This window comes from Siphateles boraxobius, unplaced genomic scaffold (genome assembly GCF_051911475.1).
Source record: "Siphateles boraxobius isolate OS27281-9 unplaced genomic scaffold, OSU_SipBor_1 12, whole genome shotgun sequence".
Lineage (NCBI taxonomy): Eukaryota > Metazoa > Chordata > Actinopteri > Cypriniformes > Leuciscidae > Siphateles > Siphateles boraxobius.
In genome coordinates, this window is record NW_027508722.1 from 22,599,912 (window position 1) to 22,616,108 (window position 16,197).

At 38.8% G+C, this 16,197-nt stretch overlaps 2 protein-coding genes across 11 annotated transcripts in view; both read right to left on the reverse strand.

Annotated features, from left to right (window-relative positions):
• Positions 1 to 338, reverse strand: part of arhgef1 (Rho guanine nucleotide exchange factor (GEF) 1) — a 51,331-nt gene extending 50,993 nt beyond the window's left edge. For 5 of the 9 annotated variants that reach the window (XM_077213071.1, XM_077213036.1, XM_077213026.1 and 2 more), the window contains exon 1: positions 10 to 318. The gene's annotated coding sequence lies outside the window, so the exon portion shown is untranslated. Of the gene's footprint in view, positions 1 to 9 lie in introns of all 9 variants that reach the window. The other 4 variants (XM_077213052.1, XM_077213043.1, XM_077213018.1 and 1 more) reach the window with 3 other exon arrangements.
• A 449-nt stretch (positions 339 to 787) lies between these two features.
• Positions 788 to 16,197, reverse strand: part of erfl1 (Ets2 repressor factor like 1) — a 41,656-nt gene continuing 26,246 nt past the window's right edge. Inside the window, exons 3-7 of one of the 2 annotated variants that reach the window (XM_077205011.1) lie at positions 10,854 to 10,930; positions 8,323 to 8,557; positions 6,756 to 6,942; positions 5,050 to 5,179; positions 788 to 3,438 (exon numbers count right to left, since the gene is read on the reverse strand). In XM_077205011.1, coding sequence (XP_077061126.1) covers positions 2,606 to 3,438; positions 5,050 to 5,179; positions 6,756 to 6,942; positions 8,323 to 8,557; positions 10,854 to 10,917 — 1,449 coding nt within the window. In that variant the 5' untranslated portion in view covers positions 10,918 to 10,930 and the 3' untranslated portion in view covers positions 788 to 2,605. The remainder of the gene's footprint in view (positions 3,439 to 5,049; positions 5,180 to 6,755; positions 6,943 to 8,322; positions 8,558 to 10,853; positions 10,931 to 16,197) is intronic. The other variant, XM_077205019.1, reaches the window with a different exon arrangement.

The window sequence follows — 16,197 nt, forward strand, 5'->3', positions numbered from 1 at the left end:
AAAACTTACCTTCTAAAAGGTGAGACGAAGTGACAAGCGCCTCTGTCGGCTTCCTGTTCTAAAGTTGTCGTATGTCGTTGGAAAAAAACATTGTACGCGGAAGTGGAGACAAAATTTTCAAGCGCGCGACGTTTGACAGCAGATATAAAAGCAGGACTAAATCATTCTTCTGAATGTGCAGATGATCATTAAATATGTTCAATAACCACTAAGTGCACTCGAGAGAAAACTATGTATATTTTGCGTTGCAAACGTAACTTTTCGTCGTCCACTGCCTCTTCCTGTGTGACTTGCGACCACCAGAGGCCGAAAGATGTCAAAAAAAAAAAATCTCATGTATGCCCGTATGGTTCCGTTCAGTGTTACACTAAATTTGTTCCCCTCCATTTGAATGGCTCTCTTAAACGTGTGCTCGGCTCTCCGTGGCATTACTATTGACATTCACGATTTATGAATGTGTTTGGAGTGTATGATAGACCTGTAGGTGAAACTCCACCATAGATTGGATTTTGTTTAATTTTTGAAATATACTGCACTGAGTGCACTCATATAGATTTTTGTATGCACAGGAAATATGGTAGGCCTATTAGGTCTCTAGTTATTTATTCATCATTTCCATTGATCTATTAATCTCAGAAATCCAGCGAGTTTGGTAACTGACAGGATGTAGACTACATCATGAAACTTTTGACACATACAGAAAAACCGAGTATTTTTAATTGGATGCATTTGATCTAAAATCACATACTGAACGCCAGAGAAAAATCCATACTCTTACAATTGAATCGCAAGAATATTGTTTATTGCTTTTGAAGATATTACTCTATGCTCATTTTTTGTTCTAGTCATCCTTTCTGTTTTAAATTTCACAATAAAACAAAGAAAAATATTTACTGTTAGGTAAATGGTATTTTTTTTCCTTTTCAATGTGTACACACAAATACACAAAGTTCTATGTACAGATGAAATCTCCTTTAGTAAGGGCAAGTCAAGGGCACCAACTGTCATGTAAAAACTCTTTCAAATTCTTAGAATCAGATAAGAACTTTCCAAAGAATTGTAAGAATATATCCGTGAATATTGTTGGCACAGGTTTGGCAAAACCTTACTTTTATTTCGCCTTTGTATTAAACTTGTTCTGGGTCTTATTGATGAATGGACTTAATATTGAAAACCATTCAGACGTGTGGCATTCTGCTCCTATGCATTGTCTTTACATTCAGATTGGATGTTCATATATTAAACTTAAACATTAGAATGAACACCGGTTTAAAAAATGAGCAGATGCTGCAACTGATATTATTCACACTTGATTAATTATAGTACATCACCACTGGGTGAATGAATTATTGAAAGATGAGACTAGCAGCATAACTCAGTCCAGTAGGGTCATCTACTTTTCTGAGGTATCTGGAGAAAATTTCCACAGGGCACAATTAGGGAGCTGAATATTTTTTGCACACCTCCCTGTCTAAACTCTATTCTTATGAGCAATGTGAAAAACAATTGCTCCTTCTTGGTAAACTTTGGGTCACTACACATATACTTATCCATTTCCCTGTCTCATATATCACTCTTCAATTAGGTAGAGAGTAAAATGACACCAATACAACTATCCCATATAGTAATAGTAATTGAACATAATGTACACAATAATAAAATATATACAATGAAATAGATACAAACTTTAAAGATTCACTGACATGAGCAGTATTGACTCTGTCTCTAATTCTCAGGCTCAGAAAGTGTTTGGATGTTTTAAAAAAAGACATGGACTGAACATGAAATTTGAAAGGTAAAATAAATAAATAAATAAAAGTTTCTCTTAAAAAACTATGAAGGGGATTGAAAAATATAACCACAAGATGGCAATGTTTGACCATATATTTTTCTGAATCGGCACAATAAAACAAAAGTGCTTTATTGCAACACTGAATCAACTTAAAATTACAATCAGTGTTGCCATTATTGCATTTAGCTTGTGTTACACTGTTCAGCTGAACACTGTATTGTAAAGCTTAGCATTAACTTATGGAAAATGTGAAATACACCAAGCAGAAACAACTTACTGCCTGTCTCAGCATGGCCAGAATGCAGTGCAATTCAGAAAGTGGTGATAAAAGATATGCATATTCCATTAATGTGCTGTCTTGGCTATAAAATATCTCGGTTTCCTAACAGATTAGAGAATGAGAATTATTTAGATATTTAAACATTGTAATCTGAAAAGCTATTTGTGTGTGTGTGTGTGTGTGTGTGTGTGTGTGTGCGCGCGCGTGTGTTTGTGTGTGTGTGTGTGTGTGTGTGTGTGTGTGTGTGTGTGTGTGTGTGTGTGTGTGTGTGTGTGTGTGTGTGTGTTGCACTTCTACTCTCAGAATGACAAAAACTAAGATCGCATTGAGAGTCTCATTGTACGATACAGAAATTGAAGAAAGCAGAAATTGAAAGCTCTGATATTGGAACTGCATGAGTGGCTTGGGAGGACACCAGAACAGAGGAAGGGCAAAAATGAAATGGGAATATACAGCATTATTTCACAAATGCAGGAATACACAGACAGAAAAAGAGAACCTGCAAGACATCAAAAATCACACAACAGAACATATTAACTGTGAGCAAGTTTAAGTGTCTCTGTTTCCCTTTGCTGGTCAACCATACTGAGGGTGGGAGAGAGGAGTGGAGGCAGGGATGATGGTGGAGGAGTCAGGGGTCCCAGACTTTTGAGGGGATGTGGAGACACAGGTGGAGGAAGAGAAGAGAGAGGGGGCAGGACTCCCCCGAGACCCCCGGATTTGTCCTCTAGAAGGTGTGAGCGACCACCGAGCCGTGGCTCCTTCCTTAGAGGGAAGTCCGGTTCGTTCTCATTCTCCGAGCTGCAGTCGCTCAGGTCTGTGATCTCCAGCTCAGAGTCAGACTCTGGATCCTGCTTCACACCCTTTCTCCGCTCGGAAGGGCTTTGACGGCCTCCTCCTCCGCTTCCCACGCCGAGCCCACCCAAACCCAATCCCAATCCTATGCCTAACCCTAAACCAAGACCTCCACCTATGACACCGGTGTTGGTCTCCCCTCTTTCCCGGTCGCCTACACCCGTACCCCCGTTCCCCAGCTCAGTCCGACCCAGTGGCACGCTCCCTGGGTACGGTGGGATGCAGAGTCTGGGGGGCTGACCGTTAGTTCCTCCCGTTTGACCACGTTCTGCCCCGGTCGTGTCTCCGGGGGGTAAGAGTGAAGAGAAGGGGTGTGGTAGCTGAGACAGGCCGGATTGGAGCGGGTTTGGGTAGAAATGTGAGGAGTAGAGGGAGCCTGGAGGCAATTTGGGACAGTTGTTTAGAGAAAAGGCCCCAGGGAGGTAGGGGTTGAAGCCCCAGGGGTAGTCAAAAGCCGGGTTCCGCGGGTAAGGACCCAATAGGGATGGAGGTTTGGAGTAACAGGGAGCCCCTGTGGGAGAAATTGAAAAACATGTAACGGAAACCAGTGTTAATGTTTAAGATCAGATGTTAGAGACATGACTGAGAACAGAGAATGCCGAGGGAACACTAGAAGGACATTAAGAATCATATATTTCAAAAACTTTATATATATATATATCATCATATAGTAATATTTCATCAGCCATTTCTCCAGTCTTCAGTGTCACCTGATCCTTTACAAATCATTCTAATATGCTGATTTGATTATCAAAAACATTTCTTATTATTGTCAATGTTACAAAAAGTTGTACAGAGGTTATATGTTTTTGTGGTCACTGTGAAGGATTTTTGTGTCAGGATTCTTCAATGAAAAGAAAGTTCAAGTGAACCGCATTTATTTGAAATAGAAATCCTTTGTAACTTTATAAATCTCTTTACTGTCACTTTTGACTTAATAATTTGAGCAATAAAGTATTAATTGCATAATACTTTGAAAAAAAATACTGACCACATACTTTTCAATTTATATATATATATATATATATATATATATATATATATATATATATATATATATATATATAAACATACCAAGCAAGCTTATTTTTTCACAGTTAAATTAATAATCCTAATATGACATGAACGTTGATATGCCTGATTTCACACTCCTAATACTTTACATGCTTTTCGCTATCATTAAAAATACCTTTTCATCATTTTCAACCATATTCACAGTATACTTCCTCTTAGTCTTTCTTTCTTTCTTATTCCTCCCTACTTTATTTTCTCTCCCTCTCTTTTTATCTCCACAGCCACTCTCTGTGTTATTTGCTATGCAGGGCTAATTTGACAGTGCTAGAGAGTGTGTGTGTGTATGTAGGGCCAGGAGTAGCTGGCAGACACATGAATATTGAATCAGTCAGACAGGCCTCACTTGCTTATGAAAACACAGTAATGGGCGCCCACAGGCCACAAACTGAAGCCTGCACCCTCAATTAGGGCCTTCCTGCTTGGGAAGGGATTAGGACAGTGGGGTACACATGGGAGGCAGAGAGGGGTAAGAAGAGGAGGAGGGCGGAAAAGGACCTCGGGACAAACAGAGTTGAAGGAGGGGGGTCTTTTGGGGTGGGGAGTCGCACTGACATACTCATGCCCTTGTACATTCTGATACACAGATATTTCAATGGACATTCAGAACATCCGATAAGACGAGAATATGTACATGATAACACTCACAGAGAAAGTGCTAGAGTGCAATGCAAGTGCAAATGTCAAGAGCATACTGATAACAGTGTGAACTAATCCGTTATATCTGAAATCAACACACTTTATTTCACTGCTCTAAAAAACTAAGAACATTCCCTAATTAACATTAATCTATCATTTTCTCTGGTAACACTTTATTTTATAGTTTTCTTGTTACATATGTTACATGTAATTACCATAGTAATAACAGTAAATGATACATAATTACATGCAACTCACCCTCAACCAAATCCTAATCCTACCCTAACCCTATAGTAAGTACATGTAGTTGCTTAATATTACTCAGTACTTAATTATATAATTACACTGTAACAATGACACCTTAAAATAAAGTGTAACCTTTTCTCTTTTTCTTTTGTTAAATTTGTCTCACCTGAGCCGAGGAAAGGGAAAGTGTCCAATCTCAGCTTGTCCCCATCAGGCCCTGGAGCCCCTGCACTGCGCTCAAACAGAGAGGGCCCTCGACCTGATTCAGGCAAACGAGGGAATAAAGACTGAAGGGCCTGGGAGAGATGGGATAGAGAAAAGACAGCATGTGGGGATCATTAGACAGTGAGAAAAATGTGTTTAATAAATGACATGACAGGCTAGCTTTTAAAATAATGTAATATATTACACTAATATATAACAATATTGATAATATAAATACAAATTTTGTCCATTTAACAGTTATTATGAATTTTATTAAACATTTTATTGGGATGTTTAATATGTACTGCTAAATATTTGGATAGTCATAAAATATAAAAATAAGTGCACGAACAGACAAAGAATTCACTGCTGTAAATTTACATTCAAAGGATGATAAGAAATGTGAAACTATCATGACATCTTAAACACTGTCTTCGAAATCTTGAAGAAGAAAAAATATTGTCTTAAAGACTTCATAAGATGTCAGTAAGAGTACAGGCCACAAAGAGATCCAGGGCTTTTTACCTCACAAAATGTGGAACGGCTTTTGGGAGCAGATTAGAAAAGGGTGGTGGGGGATAAAGCTCAATAAAGGAAACCTGGAAGTCATTGCAGGAATCTTAGCAGATGAACTCCATAAAGATTTTCTCTTTTTTTTATTATTAGTGACATGAAGGTGATCAATAATTTTTGTCACTCTTCTCTTTTCAGTGAGAAAGGCAGGACTACACTTCGAAGCTACGTAATCTGGATTGCTTAACAAAACCGCATTAATTACATGGCACTGATCTGACAGCCCCAACTTCTCTTTCATTTCTCACATGTCTTTCATTTTCAATCAATGGCAGTGATGAGTATGCCTCCAAGACTGGGATAAGAGGAAAGGGATAATGTCTTCTTTTGTTTTAAGGCTGCTTAACGCCATCTTTGACATTCTCTCTACTTTCTTCTTCACCTCTAGATCTTTCCCTTCTCCTTCAGTCTCCTCTAGTCAAGATGTACAGCAGATAACTTTCTCATAGAATGACCTGGGTAGATAAACTTTGCAAGGCTAAAGTAAAATCAGGTTAATAATAAAAAATAATATTAATATATAATAATTTGTTATTGACTTTTATCAGACTACTTGTTTGAAGTTACCTCGTGTAGAAAATTCACCACCTTTTTATTCTTTTAACCCATTTATAATTTCAGATTTGACTTAACCTTTATGATAAAAAGCTATTCTCAGACTCGTTGTATTCAAGCAGGACATAAATGTATGCTTTGCCTCTAGGATTCAAATGATAAATATTTTAGTTAAAGTTTAACATTGACTGAAAACAAATAATTGCTGAACACCAATGCTAGAGCAATTACAGAAAATACATACAATAAATACAAAAAAGATACCTACATACTGATTGGCTCTGTACAATCAATAGCCTGATCCCTCACATCAAAGCTAATACAGAAAGCCTTATACAGTATGGATAGAAAAAAAAACATCAATCATTAAACACTGGCAATAGAGCTGTTATTATCACAGAGCACGTCAGCCCTTCATGTTTTTGTCTGACTTCATTCTTCTGTTATACCTGGCGGTTCATTCCAGTCTCTCATTATATTGAGATTGTTTGTTCTGTTATCTGTAATCACACTCACTGTGATGCATTTATTCCCTCATACCTCGGGTGTGACAGGGCTGCAGTCCGGTGTGGCTGTTCCTCCATTGAAGTGGTTCTGGGCCAGCAGGAACGGAGAGCTGGCCATGTCCAGCAGAGGGTAATTCACCAGAACCACCTTACTGAAGTTGAACTTGTAGGTGAAGCGCTTGCCTTTAGTTTTGTGCAAAATGCGTTTGTTGTAGTAGTACCTGCAGGATGGAGAACAACAAAAAATACAATAAAATAAGCTGTAAATGTTTGAAAAAGAAAACACGATTACATCTGTGCAAACAAGAATGAATGCTTGAATTACAGAGATAGATCACCCAAAAAATGTCATTGCATTTCTTTTGTGGAACAAAAAACAATGTCTCAGGGATTTTTGTACAGACAATAGGGTACAAAGTAGTTTTGTTCTTCAAGCCATACAGATTTGGAACGACATTAGGATGTAAAAATCATGACACAAATTTCATTTTTAAGTGAACTATCGCTATAAAGCGGGGAAAGGCTGCCTTCACCTCCACTGAACCGTTTTCCAGGGTCATGGCCTTCATTTGGGAATGCCAGCCTTGTCAGCTGCCTGTTCTGCATGGTGATGACCGCTTAGATTTCCCACAGCATCACACGACACCATATCAGTCAGTTGGAAATAAGAGATGGATCTATACGGAGTCTTTTCCGCTGCGCATCACCCGTTTGCGCTCATCACGAGTGTCAGAATGCTTTGAGGATGCTCACCTGTGCATGAGAGCGAGGCTCTTTAATCTCAGCACACTTTATGCTTGACTTCACTTTACCCGGTCCGGCAGCCTACACGAGTTCCCGTGATGCAGCCTGCCGGCGCTATAATTTGTACGCTTTTATTTTATGTGGCAATTGTGCCCCTTAATTGAGCAATTAAGCAAGGCTAATCAACGAGGCTAATTATGGCCTGTGCCTATTCATAACAATTAGCAGCTAGCGACAGCATCTATTAAAGGGAAGCTGGGGGAGGGTAGGAGGGGAGCAGAGCGATAAAAAATGCGGGATGAGAAATGGCTAAGCGAATGTTCATGAATAAGAGCAGAAGTACTTCAACCAGGGTCAGAGTTCAAACCTGAAAAGTTTTATGTTGGAGTTTGGAGTTTGAAAATAGATCTGATACATAGAATTTCGGTGAGGTACGAATCAATTTTAGACTTAATTTCAAAATCCCCATCGACAAGTTTTCTTTATATGAGCCTCTCGCCGGAGAACATCCAGAATCCATTTAGATGTTCAAAGATTCCACAAATTGGACTGTATTGATGTTCTTTGGAGGGAAGGCAGCACTTAAAATATCCACATACTTTCAAGCATCAAGCATGGAGCGACCAAGGCTTTTATACGGGATATTATGTGAGGAAAAAATAAATTATGTTTTTCCTCCCATAAGATGCAAGATAAAAACACATACACACAAAAGAAACAGCCAAACACACTGTGTACTCAACAAAGCACATCATCTAGAATATACATATTGCATGAGAGAACAATAAAAGGCAGCAATTAAGCATTAACACAGAAAACAATCCTATGAATATGAAACCCACACATGCTGTGCATACCTAAGTGCTCGACTGAGCTTGTCGTAGTTCATGTGAGGTTTGCACTTCCGAATGCCCCACAGTCTTGCCACCTCGTCTGGGTCTTTGATCACAAATTCACCATAGTCTCCCTGCCAGGCAATCACCCCCTGGTATTCCTCCTTCTGCAGCAGTTCCAGGATGAAGTGCCACAGCTGGATCTGCCTGGAGCCTGGGCTTGACTCTGGCTTATAGGCCCAGTCTGGGAAGGCGATGCCTGAGGAAAGGGAGGCAAGTAAGTGAAAGGATTTGGATAAGGCCTGTTGGTTTTGCTACTTGCTAAGAGCATTCCTGTCTAAATAACTGATGAAGCGATGGGTGGTTCAATAGGGTATTTTGAGCCTAGGGAGTAGTTAGCCTGTGTTTTAAACAAGTATAGGTAAGAGAACTTTCTCTCTTTTTTTAATTGATTTTGATGAAATTTTGATGAAGGGTGTACATGTACTAAATTATTGTTCCAACTGCAGCAAACAGCCTGTCATGACAACCAGGAGCAAAAAAATGATTATCTATCATTTTGTATATTGAATTTATACAACGCTTATTTCTGGTCTTTGAATTTGATTAGCCGAGCTGCATTCTGGGACTTTTTACTTTGTCTCAAAGACTATCTATGCAAAATCAGTCTATACATTTAATAGTTGAGATTTTTAAAGGCCCTCTGTGGTGAAAATCAAGTTTTTAATGTTGTTAATGTGTCTATGTGGTGTTTTTAATATGCTTTAAGAAAACCATGTGGAAATTCATAAGTCAACACCATTGCTGAGTATTTTGTCCTTAAAACTCCAGTAAACTAGACAGTCACAAAAATGCGGTTTGAAATTGCTGGTGTTTCTTATGTCACAAACTACCTTGTAAGAAATCACGTCAATGTGCGGGTGAGCTTTAGCATATCATTAACTATGCTCTGAAGCAGGGGAGTCTCAAGGAAAGACAGGTTATTCCGGTATATTTTTTCTGTTGATATGAAAAATTGGGTACTTTTAGCAAAATAGCGTGTGAATTAGGTATATGATGTATATGTACAGATTAACTATTTGTCTAAGTTGTTCAAAGCGTTTCTAAGGATGCTGATTTTTAGAAAGCAGCTATCTCACTCTGAGATTGAGAATGGGAAAATGATTTGTGTAACATTAGCGACACATTATTAGCTGTTTGATAACGTAGTCAAGCTAGAGGCTACTCATATTAATTACCGTTATGTGTCAGACATTGTAAAGAGCGATACCATTGTGCCGCATTTACTACAGTAACTTGAGTAAAGTTGAGTGCATCTCTGATCTGGCATGAGTGAGTGTAGGCGGGGCTAATTTGCATATTCATGATCCATGTATACTAAATGAAGTAAGAGTGTAGTTACATTCAAGCTATTTTAAGGCATGAATAAAAAAAAAATCACGCGAATAAACGTTTAAATAGGTCATTTTGGTGATCAAAGATGAGTTTTAAGGGATACAATTATAGACTACAGGGGGACTTTAAGGGATTCTTTCTGCAAGTTAAATCATTATGCCAGTAGGTGGCGACAATTGATTGTCTTTATGAGTGAGTCATTTGAATCATTCATTCATCCAAATTCATTCCAAACACTGATTTATTTAGGAACGAAAACAAGTGACTGTCTTTGGCTGCATCTGAAAGCTGAAAAGTGCAGAGGTAGGAAGGCAACAAGGCACGTCCAAATCCAATGATTGTGTCACACCCTGTTCACTGAGATACCTACATCAGATGTCTGCCTTTATTATCCCAGAATTCTCTGCGCACCATTTCGTGACAGTTGAGCTAAAAAATTTATATGGCATCTGGAAATTGATTGGTTGTCAGTTTGTGTGTAAATGTAAATTTTTTACCTACTTTTCCACTTTTCATCTAATTTTTAACAATAAATTACTATAGTAGTGATTAAGTATTTGCTTAGTTATCACCAGAGCTCTCTCTGTTTTGTTGTAGATCATTAAACCGTTAAACACTGCTTCAGAAATCTGTCCAAAATCAGATTTGTGAGGCACTTTCATGCATAAACACTGCCTGAAGTCATTGCCTGAAAAGGCAGTGAGGCAACATGCCAACTGCCTAAGGTTTTGGACGCAGCCTATTAAAGTGAGTCAGTGAATAATTTACTTAACCGATTCGTTCAAAACACTGTTTTATTCAGCAAAAAAACACTATTACTGTGGGTCGTTAGGAGACGCATTGTCGATTCTGCCTTGGCTTCGTTTGGAACGATTTTTTCATTGCCGGTCGCCGAAACAAAAAATAGACAACAAAGCTGGAAATATTGTGTCTAAAATGTAAGTTGCTTAATATTAGCTTCCTGTTGAGTAAATTGTTGTATGATTACATATCGTGTCATGCTGTTGGTTGGGACTCTTGTTCATAATAATAATAATAAGGCTTGCTTGTGAGATCAATGTGACATCTATGCATTTGTTTCTACTGTCCTACGGAACCATGATAGTGAATAAAAAGTCATTAAACTTGGATGGAAAAAAAATAATCTTTCGGTGTCTCACCTGGTGTCCAGAGGGTTGGGACAGGTGGCGTGAGCAGGAGGTCACTAACACAGTTACAGTCCATACCTCCACTACACCTGCATTCACACAAACCAACAAAATTTGAGTGTGAACCATTTTCGGTTAGACCACAGTACATAAGGCTAAAGCATAATACTTTGACCCCACAAATTCTTGAGGACTCATTTCACCCGCTACACAGCAGTGTGTCAGAACATGCCGTTGTAAACCATGAGGGCATTTCATTCCAGTGGTCTCTGAAATCAATCATTGCCTTTTCATTTGAAGGGTTTCTTTAAATATGGTTGCCGCAGGCTGTCCCTTCAGCCATGCAGAAGATCACTGAGCATTTTTTCACAAAGACCAACGTTCAAAAGACCCCATCTCATGTTGAACATCTATGACAGTGTGTGAGGCCCTCAAGCAATTAGTCCAGGTTTCATAGGTATCTGTTTGCACTTTAATGCACTAACATTACATTTTCATTTTGTAATAATAATTAAAATACGAAAATGCACATGATATTTTATAATAATAATAATTTGAGCATTTTTCAGATTCCACACGTTATGCACTACAGTTGAACTTCATTTTCAACATGAAATGTTCACGTTGCAGCAAAAGGAAATAAACACGCCATGGTGGACATGTGTTCATACAAATAACTTCAAAGCAGGATATCAAAAATCATTGAAGATTGCATCTGCTATCAGAACAACTGGGAGCATCAGTAAAGATCCATCTCTCCATGTAGCAATTCAGTATACATGGCTAGAGGAGTTCAATCTCTCCTCAGCCATCACAATTTCATAAAGGTTGTTTTACAAAGCTCTGGAAGAAGAAGGAGCCGGTACAAGGGTATCTTTAATGCTGGTCTCTCCCTCTCCCCCTCTCCTCTCTCACTCTATTTAATTATGCTCTGTGAATTTTGGATCTTCCCTCCAGCATTGAAATGGAACGTGAATTATTGAGGTGTGTTTGTATAAATTATTATTGCTAACTCCAGGCACTTCTCTCTCACACACAAGTACACACACACATACACCCCCCTTTGTTGCATTTACTCTTTGGACTGTCCACTTGCTCTCCCCCACCCTCGCACCGTCGTCTTCTCATCTCGCTCTTTTTTTTTCTCGTAACATTCATCTGTTGTTATTCCTTTAGTACAATACTCAAGAAAACTGGTATATCAATTCACTTGGCTGTATTTTTACATACCCGTTTCGATAGTTTTGCGAGGGCATAGAAATGCAGATTCAGACTTTGTGCTCACCTTTAAGATTTGTCTTACTGGGCCAGTCTTATACGCGACTATCAACTTAAAATAGATACTACTTTAACACTATTAAATTCAATTGAGCACAGTGCAACTGGTGCAGTCCAGATCACACCTGTAAATGAATTCATTTGTGAAATCTGTATTCAGAGCCTATCAGCCAGCCTATCGGATCAAAGGAAACCAAGCCTTACCTGCCCGTGCACCTAACTGCTCTCTCTCTCTCTCTCTCGCTCTCCTCTGTATGTTTTTGCTCCCGCTCAGTAATTTTCCGTTTGATTTCGGAGGTAATGCATTTTTTACAAATCAAAGAGGAAGCCAGGACGCCCCCCACCCTCCCTTTCCCTCGATCTCTTTCTTTTGCCCTGTTCTTCCCCTCCAGGCCAGTAAAGAGATAAAGGAGCCCCCATCATTTCCTTGTTAGTTTTGATTTGGGCAGCACAGGGCTTTCAAGTTCTCCCCATCACCCCCAGAAACATTATAACTAGCAGCCAAGGGAATACATCTTCTCACAATCTCCAAGATATGAAGACACTGATTCAGGGAGTGCACAACCACCACACACACCAAAAAAAAAAAAAAGATGCACATAAACAGCCAGGGCAACACAAAGTAACACCTTTGCCCAAGACAACTTGTTCAAATGTACTCTTGAGAAAAGTAAAACTCTTCTGTGACAGGTACACATCAAGGTCACAAACTAGAAGCTCACATTTATATCGTCTGTGAGCATACAAACACAAAATATGATGATCAAAGTAAATAAAAGTGGAAGAAAATGAATATATATACTTATTTAAAATGATACATATACAAATGAGTTTTTATAGAAATGATGTATGTAAACAAATATATATAAATGTATCTATGTATGAGAATAAGTTACATTTATATCACTTTAATAATTACTATATATATAGTGTCATCTGGATTATTTATTGTTAATATTTATGTAGAACAGATTTGATGGTTTAATATTAAATATTTTGACCGTATGTTAAATCATTTTAATCATTTAGTAAATCTATGTTTTCTAATGCTGTGGGGATTCAAAGAATTCAAGCTTAATGCCATGGAAAAAAGATTTACGCTAATCTTATAGCACAAAAACACTAAGTATGAAATAATAAGTCTGCTTTTATAAACATTATTGCATTTAAACACAGCCATTGATTACTCGTTCATTATGGAATGGCCATGCCCTACAGATTTAACACATTTACTCCTGTGACTAATTACATTTTGTGAAAAGCTCTGCTGATTGCACATTAATGCTTCGAACAAAACAGGGCTGCTGGAAACAATTTTGTGTTATGGGTTGACCACGAAATAAAATGGTAATAATAATAGGTTCCGAGGTGGACTAAAGAGTAGAGGAAAAGAGAAAGAAGGTAGACATTGTTTCTAGTTGTGAAAAAGATGGACAGCAAGGTTCTGAAACAGAGATGAGGGAATGTGATGAGTCTCGTCCCTCTCGCTCTCTGCTCCCAGGACATGAAACAAATCCTCCGTATCTGTGTCATCTTTCTGTTTCGGGCTGCCACTGAAAAGGGACTTACTGAACACCCTCGCCCCACTCTCTCTTTCTCCCCCCACTGCTCTTTCCCTCTTTTACTTTTTCTCCATCTCTCGATTTCTCTTGACTCTACTCTGACAGTCTGCACAGCCTCAGGGTCAAAGAACAGAAGGACTGGCTTGTGTGTTTGTTATGAAGAAGGAAGCAGGGGAAGAGAGGGGTAAGGGGAAATATGGTCAAGATGGAGAACTTGAGATGGGGCGCATCTGACAAATTGTGCACACGATACAAAAATGACAGTTTCTATGTAAACACATAATAAACATGGAAATATTTTCAGGTGGCTCACAACATTATATGAGACATTTTTTTAACATATGAGTACATATTTATTCAAATCTCATAATAACTCTTAACAATCCATATATACGGGAGAAATCTTTGTCTCTCGGCTCAAGCATGCAAAGATCTGATCACATTAATTTCTCTACAAAAGTTGTGGATGCTTCTTGTTGTAAGGGATTTTTATAAAGGCGGTGTAATAAAATATAGGTTTCATTTCATGTTCCATGTTATGCCCGTTATTTGAATTTGCAATTTGAGAAAGAGAACAGAGAATGTTACACATTTTTGTTTAAACACCTGTGTTTTATGCACTGCATATGTGTCTCAAACATTGACATCCTATTTTCATCTGTTTCACATCCATGCACTTTAGAATTTATTCTTAAACTGAATGTGTAAATCAATGTTAAGTCCAATTAATCTACCCCTCTAATATTGACTTCCACTAAACTTTGGACTTTGAAACTTTGGATTCATTTAATGTGGTGATCAAATTTAGGTCTACAGTAAATGGTTTTATTTTAAACATTTTATTTCAAAAAAACAGTATGGAAACAAAATAAATAGGCTATAAGCATGTTTGTAAATGTAGCATGTAATTGAAAATATTTTGTAAATATTCAAAATCGGTTTTGTTCTGAATGCTTTATATATATATATGGTGAGGGTGGTCATGCATGATAATGATTTCACCCCTGTAACTAATTTCTAGTTGGTTAGGCTACGTGACGTGGGTAAGACGTAGTTTACCTCTCACCCCCCTGTTAGCCTACACCACTCTCCAGCGATCATCTTTCCTAACAACACTGCAAAGTTTAGATACGAAACCCAATAATTGAGATAAATAGGTAAGAAGACCGCGAAAGCGAAGTTTCGGCGGTGCTTGGCACTTGCGGATGAGAAAACTGAGGAAACTTGTTAAAAAAGAGAGATGGAACAGTAGCCTAACTTACATGCTCAACTTTAGGAGAGATGATAGGAGCGAACGTGCGATATGGTAGCCTATCAGTTTCTTATAGAACATCGGACTTAAGGTACAAGGAAAAAATGGGAAAAGACGGAGAAAAAGTATCAATCGATGGGGTTAAATTATTCATCGTCATTAATTATCGATCGCTCTCCGTTGCCGACTCGTCCGCCTCGCGCGAGAGTTGAAAGGAGGGAAAGCGCGCTTTATTAAAACCGGCTCGAGCCTCATTGTTTCATGTCCCGCGGCAAAGAAAAAGCTTGAGCTTGGTTCTGCCCGCGCCAGTGAAACACACACACACACATCGCCCCCCTTAAAGCTCTTTTTCTCTCCTCGCTCGCTTTCCCTCCCGATGCGCGGGAGAGCTTTGGGGAGCCTCGTACGGTGTTCACGGGGCGGCTGTGTCTCGCGTGGATCGATGTGGGATCAATGGCTCTCGCTGACTAATAGCCAGAGAGCGCCTTTGATCTCGCGGCTGAGAGATCAAAACCTGCGCGAGAGGGAAGAGAGAAGGAAAGAGAAAGAGGAAAATGCGCGGGAGACCGAGCGGACCTTAAACTTCACACAAACACGGGCGCCGCTCGTAGCCTACTTCAATACATCTGCAGTCGTCTTGTAAGGTGACATCATAACGTATTGTCAACGATTGTTTACTTTCCTTCAATGAGCACTGAGCAGGTAGGATATCCGCCTTGTCATACATAAACAAGCTAATTTAGCGAGTTCAGCATATGACGATGTTTTAGGGAAGTCATCCTATGCACCACATATGAACAGTGTGGTAACTCCCAAACAAAATAAAATATTTTAAAAGAAACTTCTCTCAGTCTTCACTAATTTCCCCCAGTAGACCTAAAAGTTATGAGTTGAGCTCGCGTCATAATTGAAATCTTCATGCTTGTCTATCCCTTTGTGCATTTTTAAAAATCAATTTTACGGGGAAACCCAAGACACATTAATTCTGATTCAAATTATTGTTTAAATGGTGCACCAGGGAACTTTTTGGCTCTGCTTGATGTTAATTTAAAATGTGTGGTAAGCTAATTAATACCCGTATCTGGAGAAAGATAGTGGTGAAGAAGTGAAGTGCAGACTGCTCAAGGTCTTGAGATCACAGCTTGTGCATTTGAACACCAGATGATTCTCCATTAAATTACTCTTAAAAAAGAAGCTACCACGCAGTTAGGCTAATGAATCCTGATCCTTTATGTGTCCTTCGTATGTCTTTATCATACATGTA